This window comes from Rhinopithecus bieti, unplaced genomic scaffold, assembly GCF_001698545.2.
Source record: "Rhinopithecus bieti isolate Rb0 unplaced genomic scaffold, ASM169854v2 scaffold_39870, whole genome shotgun sequence".
Taxonomy (NCBI): Eukaryota; Metazoa; Chordata; class Mammalia; order Primates; family Cercopithecidae; genus Rhinopithecus; species Rhinopithecus bieti.
The window spans coordinates 2,304,252-2,320,117 of record NW_016817144.1 but is presented as its reverse complement, the minus strand read 5'-3'; the positions used below and the strand labels follow the sequence as shown (position 1 = coordinate 2,320,117).

The 15,866-nt window shown below is 37.1% G+C and overlaps 1 protein-coding gene across 1 annotated transcript in view; it reads right to left on the bottom strand.

Moving 5' to 3' along the window:
* CEP112 (centrosomal protein 112) overlaps positions 1-15,866 on the bottom strand; it is a 567,381-nt gene that overhangs the window by 203,834 nt on the left and 347,681 nt on the right. The window contains exon 22 of the mRNA XM_017855828.1: positions 15,222-15,452. Coding sequence (XP_017711317.1) covers positions 15,222-15,452 — 231 coding nt within the window. The remainder of the gene's footprint in view (positions 1-15,221; positions 15,453-15,866) is intronic.

Genomic DNA, 15,866 nt, shown 5'->3' with positions numbered 1-15,866 from the left:
AAAAAAAAAAAAAAAAAAAAAAAAAAAAAAAAAGAATACATACTCAACTTAGCTATTCTTCAGAAATGAAGGAGAGATAAAGATTTTCCCAGACAAATCAAAGCTGGGGTTATTCATCAACACCAGACCTGCCTTACACAAAATGCTAAAGGGAGTTTTTCAACCTGCAAGAAAGAGATGAATACTAACATGTAACAAGAAAACATCTAAAGACATTAAACTGACTTGGAAAAACAAGAAAACAGACACATTCAGAATAGTCTAATACTGGAACAGAAGCAATTAAACCACTTATGTCTTGAGCATGCAGACTAAAACACAAAACTATTTTAAAATAATAACTACAATAATTGGCTAAGAGACAGGCAATATAAGAAGATGTAAATTGAAGCATCAAAGAGTCAAAACGTGGTGAAGAGGTTGGTGTTAAAGTGTAGTTTTTTTTTTGTTATTTTTATTTTGGTTGTGTTCAAAGTTAAGTCACTATCAGTTTAAAATAACCTCTTATAACTAAAAGATGTTTTTTGTAAGCCTCATGGTAGCCACAAAGCAAAATAAATACACTAAAAATAGCACAGAATCAATAGATACACTACAAATAGCATAGAATCAAAACATACTACCAAAGAAAATCACTTAACCACAAAGGAAGACAGTAAAGAAGGAAGAAAGGATTTACAAAACAATCAGAACACAAGTAAGAAAATGGCAGCAGTAAACTCTTTCCTACCAACAACTTTGAATGCAAATGGGTTAAATTCTCCAATTAAAAGACACAGAATGGCTAAATGGATTTAAAAGAAAACAAGATTCAATGATATGCTGTCTTCAAGAAACTCACTTCACCTATAAAGACACACACAGACTGAAAGTAAAGAGATAGAAAATGATATCTCATGCAAATGGAAACCATAAAAGAGCAGGAATAGTTACACTTATATTAGATTATATTGACTTTAAGTAAAGAACTGTAAAAAGACAAAGAATGCTATATAACAAAGAAATCAATACAGAAAGATAATATAATAATTGTAAATATACCTGCACCCAACACTATAGCACCCATACATGAAAAACAAAAATTAACAGACCAAAAGGGAGAGACTGACTGCAATACAATAATAGTAGTAGACTTCAACATTCCACTTTCAGAATGGACACATGATCTAGACAGAAAATCAGCAAAGAAATATTCGAGGTAAACTGTCCTCTAGACCAAATGGACCTAACAGACATTTACAGAATTTTCCACCCAACTAGTGCAGACATTTACAGAACATTTCCTCAACAGCACATGGAATAGTCTCCAGTATAGACCAAATATTAGGTCACAAAACAAGTCTTAACAAATTTTTAAAAATCAAAATCATATCAAGTACCTTTTCTGATCACAATAGAATAAAACTAGCTATTAATTACAGAAAGAATGTTGGAAACTGTATAAATTCATGGATATCAAACAGCAGACCCCTTGATAAGAAATGGATCAATGAAGAAATTCAAAGAGAAATTGTTAAAATTTATTGAGACAAATGAAAATAAAAATACAACACATTAAAACCTATGAGATGCAGGAAAATCAGTTCAAAGAGGAAAGTTTATAACAATAAATGTCTACATCAGAAAAGCAGAAAGACATCAAATAAACAATCTAACACTACACTTCTAGGAAATATAAAAGGTCGAACAAACCAAACCCCAGATTTGTAGAAGAAATGAAATTATAGATTAGAACAAAAATAACTGAAATTGAAACCAAAAAAAGTCAACAAAACAAAAAGTTGTTTTTAAAAAAGATAAGCAAAACTGACAAACCTTTAGCTAGACTACGTAAGAAAAAAGAGAAGAGACCCAAATAAATAAAACCAGAGATAAAAAGGGAGACACTAAAATTGACACCACAGAAAAACAAAGGATCCAGTAAAGTCTATTATAAACATCTACACACCAACAAAATGTAAAGCCTATTAACAGAAGAAATGGATAAACTTCTGAGAACATGTAACATACCAAAATTCAACTATGAAGAAATAGAAAAACAGAACAGACCAGTAATGCATAATGAGATTGAAGCAGTAATAAACTCTTTCATCAAAGAAAAACCCAGGACCTTAGGGCTTCACTGTTGAATTCCACCAAACATTTGAAAAAGAACTAATATCAATTCTACTCAAAGTCAACAAAAAAAGGAAGAGGAGAGAATACTTCCAAACTTATTCTACAAGGCCAGCATTAACCTGATACTAAAACCCAACAAGGACACACACATACACACACACAAAGAAAACTAGAAGTTCATATCCCTCATGAACATAGATGTAAAAATCCTCAGGAGCATAGTAGCAAACTGAATTCAGCAACACATTAGAAAGATCATTCATCATGACCAAGTGGGATTTATCCTGGGGATGCAAGGATGATTCAACATAAATACATCAATAATACACCACGTTAATGAAACCAAGAACAAAAACCGTATGGTCACTTCAATAGATGCTGAAAAATCATTCAATAAAATTCAACATCCCTTTATGATTAAAAAAAAAAAACCTCTCAACAAACTGTGTATAGTAGAAACACTTCTCAAAACAGTAAAGGCCATATAGGACAAACCCAGAGCTAACATCATAGTGAAAAGGGAAAAATTGAAAGTCTTTCCTCTAAAATCTGAAATAAAACAAGGATGCTCACTTTCACCATTTCTATTCAACATAGATAGTATTGGGAGTCCTAGTCAGAGCAATTAGGCAAGAGAAAAAAATAAGAGGCATCCAAATTAGAAAGGAAGAAGTCAAATTATCCTTATTCACAGACAACATGATCCCATATTAAGAAAAACCTAAAGACTCCACCAAAATAATGTTAGAACCACCAAACAAATTCAGTAAGGTTGCAGGACATAAAATCAACATGCAAAAATCAGTAGCAATTCTATGCACCAACAGTGAACAATCATGAAAAAAAATCAAGAAAGCAATCCTATTTACAGTAGCTATAAAAAAATCTAGGAATACATTTTACCAAAAGTAGTAAAAGTTTCTACACTGAAAACTTAAAACACTGATCAAAGAAGTTAAAGAGAACACAAAAATGGAAAGATACTCCATGCTCATGGATTGGAAGAATTACCGATGATAAAATGCCCACACTACCCATAAAAATCTACAGATTGATTGCAATCTGTATCAAAATACCAATGAGATTCTTCAGAGAAATACAAAAAACAATTCTAAAATTTGTATGGAACCACAAAAGACCCCAAATAGCCATAGTGATCTTGTGCAAAAATTATAAAGCTGGAGGAATTGCACTATCAGGCTTCAAAATATACTGCAAAGCTATCATAACCAAAACAGCATGGTAATGGTAGAGAAATATACACATTGACCAATGGAACACAATAGAGAACCCAACACATCTTTACAGCTAACTCATTTTTGACAAAGGTGCCAAGAACATATTTTGGAGAAAGGACAGTCCCTTCATAAACAGTACTGGGAAAATTGGATATCCTTATGCAGAAGAATGAAACCAGGTCCCTATCTCTCATCATATAAAAAAATCAAGTCAAAATGGATTAAAGACTTAAATGTATGACCTGAGAGTATGAAACTACTTGAAGAAAATATTGGTCTAGGCAAAGATTTTTTTTTTTTTTGTAAGACTTCAAAAGCACAAGCAACCAAAGCAAAAGCAGAAAATGGGATTATATCAAGGTAAAATCTTGAAAATATTAAAGTAAATATACATTAGTACTGACTTTCTGCACAGCAAAGAAAACAATCAAGAGTAAAAGAAATCAGAGAACATACTGGCAACCTATCCATCTGACAACAGATTATATAAGGAAATCAACAGCAAAAAACAAATAATCCAATTTAAAAATTGGCAAATGATCTGAACAGACATTTTTCAAAAGAAGACATAGAAATTGCCAACAGGGCATGTGAAAAAATGCTCCATATCACTAATCATCAGAGAAATGTAAACCAAAGCAACAATGAAAGGATATCTCATCCACTTAAAATTGCTATTATCAAAAAGACAAAAAACAAACGCTTATGCGGATGTGGAGAAAGGGGAACACTAATACACTGTTTGTCGGAATACAAATTAGTATAGTCACTATGGAAAACAGCATAAAGGTTCCTCAAAAAACTAAAATTAGATCTAGCATATAACCCAGCAATTCCACTGCTGAATATATACCCAAAAGAAAGGAAATTAGTATACCAAAGAGAGATCTGCACTCCCATGTTTATTGCAGCATTATTCACAATACCAAAGATATGGAAACAACATAAGTGTACATCAGCAAAGGGGTAGATAAAGAAAATGTGCGATATATACACAACAGAGTATCAGCCATAAAAAGAATGAAATTCTGTCATTTTCAGCAACATGGATAGAATTAGATATCATGTTAAGTGAAATAAGCCAGGCACAGAAAGACAAATATTGCATGTTCTCATTCATATGTGGGAGCTAAAAAAGTGGATCTCATGAAGGTGAGAGGAGAATGATAGTTACCAGAGGCTGGGAAGGGAAAAGAGGAGAAGGCATAAAGAGAGGTTGGTTAATGAATACAAAAATACAGTTAAACGTAAGGAAGAAGTTCTAGTGTTCGATAGCACAGTGGGGTGCCTATAGTTAATAATTTATTGTACATTTCAAAATAGCTAGAAAAAAAGATTTGAAATCTTCTTAACACAAAGAAATGATAAATGTTTGAGGTGTTGGCTATCCTAATTACCCTGATTTGATCACAACACATTGCAAGAATGTATAAAAATTTCACATATATCTGATAAATACATACAATTCTTAAATATCAATATAAATGTTTTAAAGGTTTGCATAATTATCAGTACTAATCTTAAACAAACATACACACAACAAAAAACAAACCAAAAAAACTCCCCAGACCTAAACTGTATGTGCATGCACATACACACACACACACACACACACACACACACACACACACACACACACAGACTTAGGGCACAAATATCTGCTTATTTTACTCACTCCCACTTCTCTCCATTTAAATATAAAACTTTGATGATAGCAAATAAGCTCTTCTACTTTCAATAACTTCCCAAGTCGAGTCACTATCTTTTGCTGTATTGACCTAAGGCATTTTCATTTATTCTAAATAGAAATTTTTTCATTACAGGGCATCCCAAAAGACAAAACCAAACACCTCTGAGGAATACAGAACTCCAATTTTTTAATGCTTCTATTAGAATACTAAAAATTAGGCTACAGAAGAACAAAGGAGGATTAATCTTGTAATTTTTAAATGCCTACTTTAAACCAATTATTTGTAACTCTAGGTTTTATTTTCAAATAACCTTAACATAAAATATACTCTCTTTTAATTTTCTTCAAGTAAAACATAGTTTGCTAGCTTCAGATAACTAGACTTTGAAGTTAAGCTATTGATTTGCTCTACTGGATTGCCAGAAAATAAAGTGCTCTTTAATATGCAGCAGAAGGCAGAGAGAGAAAGGGGGAAAACTTCATTGGGAAACTGTGAAAGTCATTCAGAAGGGAGCAGTCTATTTCTACCTACATCCATGACTCCACGTGACATTGAGCTTTGTAGTCCCTCTCAGATAAGGATGATAGACTTTTGAACACGTAAATATTCAAGCATTAATGATGATAGGTACCCCTGCATTTTTTGTTAATAAACAAATGATCCAGATATTATTCTAATATTTGTTTAGTGGACTCACTGTGATACGAGTGCCTCACATACAAATGACATAAAATAAGAGAGCTGGGGCTCATGTAAAAAAGGGTCTAAGGAACATCAATTTCTTCTTGTTACATAGGAGATACATAAATATGTTTAAAATATTTGATTTGGCTTGATTTGTGTATTTTGTCAAAATAACAACAAAAGTCTTAGTTTTTCTTTTTAATCATGCCAATTATTATTTTTAAAGTTTTTTTGGCTATTTTTTATTTCTTTAAATACTTATCCTACAATAGTACTCCAAACCTCAGCATCACACACTATATCCATGTAACAAACCTGCACATGTACCTCCTGAATCTAAAATGAAAGTTGAAATAAAAAAATTATTCTATAAAAAGGCTTAGTTTTTGTATAAGACAAGATTATAACCCCTGTCATGTTCAAGAAAACTTTACAATTTAGGTCATTCAAAAGCACATTAATATAAACCTTAATATAAATGAACACCAATTCATCACATTCAAATTATGTACACATCCTAAGTCTTCCAAGTTATTTGTGTATTTTTTTACTTGGCAAATTAAATTATTGTTATATTTAGAGGTGCCATTATCTATTATACCAGGCTATAGCTTATATATCCAGAGGAAAATGCCGACTTTAAGTTCACCAATATTTGTGGAACATAATAAAAAATATACAGGATATTGTTGGCCAATCAATTTTATAATACTAACCTAAGGATAACATTTAATTTAAAGTTTAAGGATATAAAATTCCACATTTTTCAGCAAAGGAAGAAGTCATGGAAAAGATGAAAGTAAAAAGAACAAAATTGAGGTTGGAAATCCATCTTAAGCCGAAATGACAATGTCTTCATAAGTTAATATTAATCCTTTAATTATAAATTTTAAAGGTTTAAGTAGTTTCTGTGGCCTTAACTTTGAATAATTATGCCATATGGAGCTTTTCTTAAATTTGAAAAAGATGCTGAATTGTTGCTCAAAGCCTTTTCATGACTTCAGGCTGGCAGAATTCCAGTATAATCCTTCAGACACCACTTAAAATTAGAGACCAGGAACCCAAGCTGGTAAATGCTATGTCAAAATGCTAAGAGCTTTTTACTGAGTAGAGTACGTTGTAGAAAACGTTTGATGTGCTGGTATATTTATAAATATCAAAACATGAAGCTGAAAACAACTATTTATAGTGGAGAATTTACAAAGGAAAAGATGAACAGATTAGACTAAATTTAAATAAAATGTTTGTGTATCATAAAATTAAATCATAAAAGGCAAATGCCAAAGATATCTGCCACAAAGATAAGGGTTTTATCATTCTAATATAAAAGGAGCTTATTAGATGAGCTGATGAGAAAAACAGTAGGACCCTAAAAGAAGAAAAACTGGCAAAAGACATGAACAGGCAATTTCCAGAAAATGAAATATAAATAAGTAACAGGTAAATCCACTGTAAATGTTCAATCTCTCACACTTAAAAATACAAATTAAAACAACTGTTGTTCACAAACATGTACTACAAATTAGGTAAAACTACTAATAAATCTACAGACTAAGTAGATACTCTACTGAAGTAAATATACATTAGTATAAACTTTCTGAAATGCAATTTGACCTGTTAATTCTACTAGGATTTCAACCTAAAAAAATTGAAATTGAAAATGTTAACAGAAGTTTATGTATAATGATGACAATCTCCACATTAAACAATTATAAAAAAATCTAAATGTTTGGTTGGGTGCAGTGGCTCACGCCTATAATCACAGCACTTTTAGGAGGTCAAGGTGGGCGGATCACCTGAGGTCAGGAGTTCGAGACCAGCCTGGCCAACATGGTGAAACCTTGTCCCTACTAAAGATACAAAAATTAGCTGGATGTGGTGGCACATGCCTGTAGTCCCAGTTACTCGGGAGGCTGAGGCAGGAGACTCGCTTGAACGCACAAGCCAGAGGTTGCAGCGAGCCGGGATCAGGCCACTGCACTCCATCGTGGACAACAGAGCAAGACTCTATCTCAACAAACAAACAAACCAACCCCCACAAAACTAAATGTTCTAAAATAAAGAAATAACACAACTAATTATATCTGGCTGGGCGCAGTGGCTCACGCCTGTAATCCCAGCCCTTGAGGAGGTCGAGACAGGTGGATCACGAGGTCAGGAGATCAAGACCATCCTGGCCAACATGATGAAACCCTGTCTCTACTAAAATACAAAAAATTAGCCAGGCATGGTGGCAGGTGCCTGTAGTCCCAGCTACTAGGAAGGCTGAGGCAGGGGACTCGCTTGAACCCGAGAGGCAGAGGTTGCAGTGAGCCAAGATTGCGACACTGCACTCCAGCCTGGCGACAGAGCAAGACTCCGTCTCAAAAAAACAAATTATGTTTTATCAAAGGCCAGATGAGGTGGCTCACGCCTGTCATCCCAGAACTTTGGAAGGCCAAGGTGGGGTGGATCACTTGAGGTCAGGAGTTCAAGGCCAGCCTGATCAACATGGAGAAAACCTGTCTCTACTAAAATACAAAATTAGCCGGGTATGGTGGCACATGCCTCTAATCCTAGCTACTCGGGAGGCTGAGGCAGGAAAATCACTTGAACCTGGGAGGCGGAGGTTGTGGTGAGCTGAGATTGCACCATTGCACTCCAGCCTGGGCAACAAGAGCGAAACTCCGTCTCAAAATATATATATATATATATATATATGTTGTTACATCCATAAAACAGGATATCATGAAACAATGAAAATAATATTTTCAAATAATTTCAAATGACACTGGAATATTCTTAGTATAATACTTTAAAAAGCAAGAGATTGAATTGTTTAATTACTATGCTCTTGGGCAGCTAATTTTAGTATGGCTATTTTACATATACATTAAATTATTACTATTATAGCTGGGTGGTGGTAGGAATCGGGACTTTTACACCTTTCTCCACTTCCTTATTTTCTAAAATATCCTCTATTTCAAGGAAGGTTATTTTTAAAATAGCTGAATAGGTTTCTAAAATAATGGTCCAATTTAGATACCAAAGTTTTAATCAATCTTCTGAATTTTTACCCACTATCATCACTTAGTAATGTTCTTTAATTTTCAAAAGTTCATATTTTATGGGCTTTGTTTCAATTCGGTTTGAAAAGATTTTAAAAGGCCACAAAAAAAAAAAGCTTTCACTTTGCAAATGTCAATCCTTGACTCTCTTGGATTCTGTATTGGAAGCATTTTGACCTTGTGGAGATATTTCATGTTTCTCTTAACTCAAAATCATTGAAGATATCATCTGGGTCTAAATTGCTGCTGACAGAAACTCAGGTAGGACCTGGACTTAGGAATTCGTTTATAACCTTAACATTGTAAGCGCTACTGAACAACACAGACCCATATAGAGTGTTACATTGAGATTATTTATTATTCTGGTGTTACTGTCCTCTCCTCTTTGAACCTCAATTTTATACTCAACGAGAGAAAGTGAACTTCTAAACCTCTGAATTCTTGACTGGGTTTTAAACGGCTGGCAAATATTTTAAATTTCATATTTATTTAAACACGATAAAAACATCAAACTTTTAAAAAGATATAGTGAGAAGAGTTCAAGTAACTGGCAGAATGTCACAACAGACTCACAACAGACTTAGCAGCTTGTTAGTTTTAATTCAAACTCTTACAGTAAAACTCAAATTTTAAAACTTTGTGTAGAAAAATGCAAACTATGTCTGAATAAAGATTAATGCTGTGTTTTCAACTTATGAAGTGATACGAAGGAAATCAAAACACTAAAATAACATATAAATGAGTATTTGAATACAAGGATGTATCATACCCTACCTAAAGTATTTATAATGAGTTGAAATCAAATGTGGATAAATCAGTAACAGTTTATTCACATGACCAGGCACAGAGGCTATTCTTGAATTTCTCCGTAGATTATCATTCTTGTTGTTTTTTTCTTTTTGAGATGGAGTCTCGCTCTGTTGCCCAGGCTAGAGTTCAGTTCAGTGGTGATCTCAGCTCACTGCCAGCTCCGCTTCCTGGGTTCACGCCATTCTCCTGCCTCAGCCTCCCAAGTAGCTGGAACTACAGGCGCCCGCCACCACACCTGGCTAATTTTTTGTATTTTTTAGTAGAGACGGGGTTTCACCGTGTTAGCCGGGATGGTCTCGATCTCCTGACCTCGTGATCCGCCTGCCTCAATTATCATTCTTTTATTCACTCACTTAACATTTAATGAGTGCTTACTTTGTGTAAGTCACCATGAAAGCTCCTGGGGCATTAGAAACAAATATTTCCTGCTTTCAGGGAATTCAGAGTCCAGGTGTTCACTGCATTTGGAAATGCTAAACTGCTTTGACTATTTACGTAAAAATATCAATCAATTGGAAATACAAATTACTCTTGATGTGAGCATAGCATTTAGATTTCATCACATGGACTCTGAGGTTGGTGAAGTCCACCAACTGGACAAAAACTGAACTCATCGCACTAAACACTATCCTATGTAAAAGAGAGTCTTCACTTTCCCCAGACTCTCCCTTTTTGTCAATAAGTCCCTCCATTCTGGTTCATCTCAGTACCTCCATCCATGTCAGCTAAAAGTACTGTCCTCAAACCTCCTTTCTACCTTCTGGGATCCCCTGTGTTCTTACTTCAATCCAGGAGCATTCCATTCTTCCAGATACAGGATACCCATGCTCCCTCCTCTACCTGTAGAACTCCAATTCTATAGGAACAAATTCCCTTACATCTTCTTCCTTTCCAAGGCATTCCACTGTTCCGCTGGAAGCCTGTTTCGCTTTTCTTGAAACTCTTCACCTAAGCAGATTACTCTGATTCTTTACTAAGAATACAGATGCTATTAGCTACAAGGTCTTTTCAAGTCTTGTCAGAGAGCTTCTCTATATCTTTACCAATCTTTGCCTTCCTTCCTCCCTTGGTGAAAGTCATGCCTCCTGTCACTCATTCATGTAATACATACCCGAAGGGCACCTGCCCCGAGCTGGGTTTTCCAGGCACTGGCGGTACAGAAGTAAACAAGCTCAACAAGGTCCTGCTAACAGAGCTTATGTTCTAGTGGGTGGGAGGAAATAAACAAGCGAACAAATAAAAGGATGATTTCAGGTAATGCTATGAGCTATGAAGACAATGGGACAAAAATAGGTGGCATAGGTAGGCTAGACTTTGGATGAAAAGGTCAGGGAAGGATGCTCTGAGGAGTGTAGAATGATGACAAGGAGGTTGGCCATTGAAAAAATCATGTGGAGAAGTATTCTGGCAGAGGATGACAGCAGCTGCAAAGACCTAGAAGCAGGGGAGAGTGTTGCACATTCTGGGAAAAGACAAATGGACCCTTGCAGCCTTGTAGCCATGGGCCGAGGTGGGCCTGTGCTGGGTCTGTGCTGGGGATGCCATTCCCACCTGCACCACCTCACAGATCACAAGCCATCCATGATCTCTGATTCTTCACATCACTAAGCTGTTCCTCTCCATTAGTCCCTTCGTATGTACTGCAAAATGCTCAACACATGTTCAGCCCCCAAATATACTCTCTTTCACTCCTGCTGCTCTTTGGAACTGCACCTTCCTTTCAGCATTGTATTTTCCCAAACAACAGAAAGTTCCCTCACTTCCACTCTCAGACTTATCTTTTGTAACCCTGTTTCTGGGCACATGATCATTTTCAGCGCACTGTCCAAGATCATCAATGACTTCGTGGTTTCACATCCAGTGACCTTCCTTCAACCCCCATCCTTCCTGAGTTTGGGTCACATTCTTGACAATCCCCCTTTCCAAATAGTCTTTTCCTCTATTTCCATAAAAATGCATTCTTCTCACGTCCCTTCTACCTTCGTGACCCTTCTTTGACTGTTTCCTCCCTGACCTCTCAAACGGAGCTGTACCCCGAAGTTCTTCCTTCACAGTTGCCCTCGCTCTCCCTCCCTCCCCCTCCTCTTTCCCCCTTGCTTTAACAGTCCCACTCACTTGCAAGGCCACAGGCCGGGCCTTCTCTGTGGGTGATTCCCACAGCTGTTTGTCTCCAATCCTGCCTGCTCTTGGGATATCCAAAAGCATTCTGTCAACAGCAAGGGAAAGTGGAGTGTCACTTCAAACTCCACGTGTTCTTAACTCAGTTCAGCTTCCTCCTCCTCCGACCAGAAACTTCTACATTCCTGATCGATTTATATTTAACCAGCCTAATCGGTGCTATCTCTGTGATGATTTTCAAACATCCCCTTTGTCCCCTTGCTACTGCCGACATTCTCACTGCCTTCTCATGCACATCTACTGTGCCTTCGAGGACCTCCTGCCTGGATTCATCCAGTCCTTGTCAGCTCCTGCTGCTGCTACCACACCTTGCCAACACCAAGAGGACGATGTTCCTAATAATCACTGGAATCTTGACACTTCATTTCCCCAAAACCTTCAGCAACTCCTCACTGTTTACCCAAATGAAGCAAAAACGCTTATCACAGCTTTAGAGACTTTCGATGATCCCGAGGCTATCTCAGCTTTGTCGCTAGCTCTCTCCTTGATCAACCTCTATGTCACGGAAACGGTTTGTTTGCTCTTGCTTTCCTTACTCTTTTAACTTAGAATGCCACTCAACATATCTACTAGTTAAAATCCTACTTATGTTACTTATGTCTCATTCAAATGACATCTCTCCCAATTAATTTTCCCTGATTTCCTCAGCAGAACATGATTTTCCCTATAGTCACACTGTCTTGCATTCTAGTCATCTGCATAGTGTACTTGCAGTATTTTTCTTGCAGTCACTATTATTTTATCTATTTGAGGACAGTGGCCTGCTCCCTCATTTTTTATACACCCACAGTGCCTGGGATAATGCCTTTCTGGGATATAAAAATTCAGGTTTCTAATACTAATTTTTAAATTATCTTTACCCTGTAAATTAGTTAGCATCATGTATAAACCTACGTTTGACAAAGTTCATCTCCTATTAAAAAGAGGCATTTGGAATGTGAATATATAATGCAAGAAAATTAAGGCCTAAATTGGATGTGTTATATGTCTGACTTTGGCAAATCCAATTTTCTTAAATCAAGGTGCACAGGTATCTGTGCCATTTAAGAACATTTACTTAGAAATACTTTGAACTGCTAGAAGAGTCGACTGAAGCCAAGGTGAGGTGTGTGTAAGAGTTAACAGAAAAGGTAAGTGGCGGCCAGGCGCGGTGGCTCAAGCCTGTAGTCCCAGCACTTTGGGAGGCCGAGACGGGTGGATCACGAGGTCAGGAGATCGAGACCATCCTGGCTAACACGGTGAAACCCCGTCTCTACTAAAAAATACAAAAAATTAGCCGGGCGAGATGGCGGGCGCCTGTAGTCCCAGCTACTCGGGAGGCTGAGGCAGGAGAATGGCGTAAACCTGGGAGGCGGAGCTTGCAGTGAGCCGAGATCGCGCCACTGCACTCCAGCCTGGGCGACAGAGCCAGACTCCGTCTCAAAAAAAAAAAAAAGAAAAGAAAAGAAAAGGTTAAGTGGCAACACCACTTTCACTTTCCATCAGTCTCTCTTTTATCTGCTGTTGTCGAAGTCTGAGATTATACCATATAAGAATATTTCCTGGCCGGGTGTGCTGGCTCATGCCTGTAATCCCAGCACCTTGGGAGGTAGAGGTGGGTGGACTGCCCAAGGTCAGGAGTTTGAGACCATCCTGGCCAACATGGTGAAACCCCATCTCTACTAAAAATACAAAAATTAGCCAGACGTGATGGCGGGTACCTGTAATCCCAGTTATTCAGGAGGCTGAGGCAGGAGAACGCTTGAACCCGGGTGGTAGAAGTTGCAGTGAGCCAAGATCATGCCACTGTACTCCACCCTGGGTGACACAGTAAGACTTTGTCTCAAAAAAAAAAAAAAAAAAATTTCCCTAATTCCTGACCTGTATATTTTAGCATCAAGACATTATTTTATCCTGCTGTGAGGGAATTATCACTAACATCCACTTAGCCTGAACATGTCCTGAGTGGCCCAACCTATTGGTCTTGTAATCTTCTTCCTTTCAGCAAGGAGGAATTCCATCTGCCCACTGGCTTGGGAAAATAGCCTTGGTGCTGCCCGTGACTGCTCCACGCCACTCCCCATGCCCAGCATATCCCATGAAGCAACAGTGAATGCTGTCAGCTCTACCTACAGAACATATCCCAAATCTGATCATGTTTTACTACTTCACTGCTACTGGCTAGACCCAACCCTCTATTACCTTTCCTCTATATTTTTGCAACAGTGTTTTAACCAGTCTCTCTACTTCCTCCTTTGCCGTCAATTCAGTCTATTCTCAGCACAGCAGATGATGACATCCCATTCAAGTGTGAGTCAAATCATGTCACTCCCATGCTCAAAATCTGCCAAGCTCCCCTACTCAGAGTCAAAGCAAAGCCCTCTCACTGGCCTACTCAGACCTCCCTGACCTGGACCCATGCCCTCAGGTTTCTTCTCTGGTCTCATCACTTTCCCTCTTCTTCTCAGTCATCATTTCCAGACACACCACTTCCCTGCTGTTCCCCCAAGAAGTCAGGCTCACTCCTGCCTATTTATAGTCCTTTTTCCTATTTATTTCTGGGTTCAGAGCTATGCTGTCAAGGGCCAAATCTGCTGAAATCTGACTTTCAAATGAATTAAGGTACAATAAAGCAAGTACCTTAGGATCTCAGTCTATGTAAAATCAATGAAGTAATGGCTAGTATGGTATTGCATACTCTTTAAAGGCTCATCACCATTTGAAGATAAAGAAGGATAGGTGGAAAGAAATTAAACAAAATTAGATGATTCTTAAGTTACCCTTTTCAAGTTTTTCATTCCCAAGATAAAGACTGGTCTTAAGAAACTACAGAGGCAATTTTGGAAATAGCAATTCACATTTAGTACCTGAATAAAATAGTTATACTTTTTCTGAACATCAAAAGAAAGAATATTTGAGATTGTACCTTGAATATAAGTCTAATCAAAATGTTTATAAACATTATATTGACATTTATTCCAATAATAAATAATTCTAAAATACTTTTCTTATTTCCACTGAAATATCAACCTGGGAAAATAAGTCATCATTTATGTGACACTGTTATAAAAAAACTGTAAAATCTAGAAAAGCTTATTAGACAACCGAGGGAAGATCTGAAACTTAGTCTCCATCTAGGAAAATTTAGGGATACAGCCCCAGTATTTCTAATCAAAATAATATTTGACAATATTATAATATCACTTTATTGCAATGTGTATTTAATTACTATGGAATAGGATATTCCATATAATCCCTTCCATGAAAGTCAAGGGAAAAGTTAGGAAATTCCCTAGATTATTTTACTGGTACTTAGACATAGGAGCAAGATACTTAAATTCCTCGATTGAAGAGTTTATACATTTAAAGAGCAATGCCATGTCTACTACCTTTTGGAGATTAAATATAAGGGTGGTGGCAGTGGATTTTAAACATGGGTTTCAACTGTCTATTAAAAAAACAGTCAAATATCTTACCTTTTCCAGTGTCATCTCTGTCTCAGCGGCATGAGTCTTTTTCAGCTCTATTTTCATCTTTTCTGATTCAGCCTTCAGTTTGCTGACAACAATCTCGTGTTCCCTTGTAGCCCTTTGCTTTTCCTCTTCACGAAGAAGACCAAGCTCTACCAGCTGCTGTTTCCGCTGTGAGTTCACATTGATCAGTTCTTCTCTCAACTTGTGAACCTGGGCCTCCATGTCGGCAATAACCTTGTTTTAAAACATAGAAAAATGGGCAGAGGATATGAATAGGAAGTCACAAAAGAAGAACCAATGGGCAAAAGGCCAATAAATGAAATATAAACATATGGAATAGAAAGCTTAGATTGCACTCCATCCTTCCTTCTTTCCTTCCTTCCCTCCCTCTTTCCCTCTCCCTTTCTCCCTTCCCTTCCTTTTCCTTCCTTCCTTCCTTCTTCCCTTTCCTTCCTTCTCTCCCTCCCTTCCTTCCTTCCTTCCCTTTCCTTTCCTCTCTCCCTTCCCTTCCTTTTCCTTCCTTCCTTCCTTTCCCTCTCTCCCTTCCCTTCCCTTTCCTTCCCTCTCTCCCTTCCCTTTCCTTCCTTCCTTCCTTCCTTCCTTCCTTCCTTCCTTCCTTCCTTCCTTCCTTCCTTCCCTCCCTCCCTC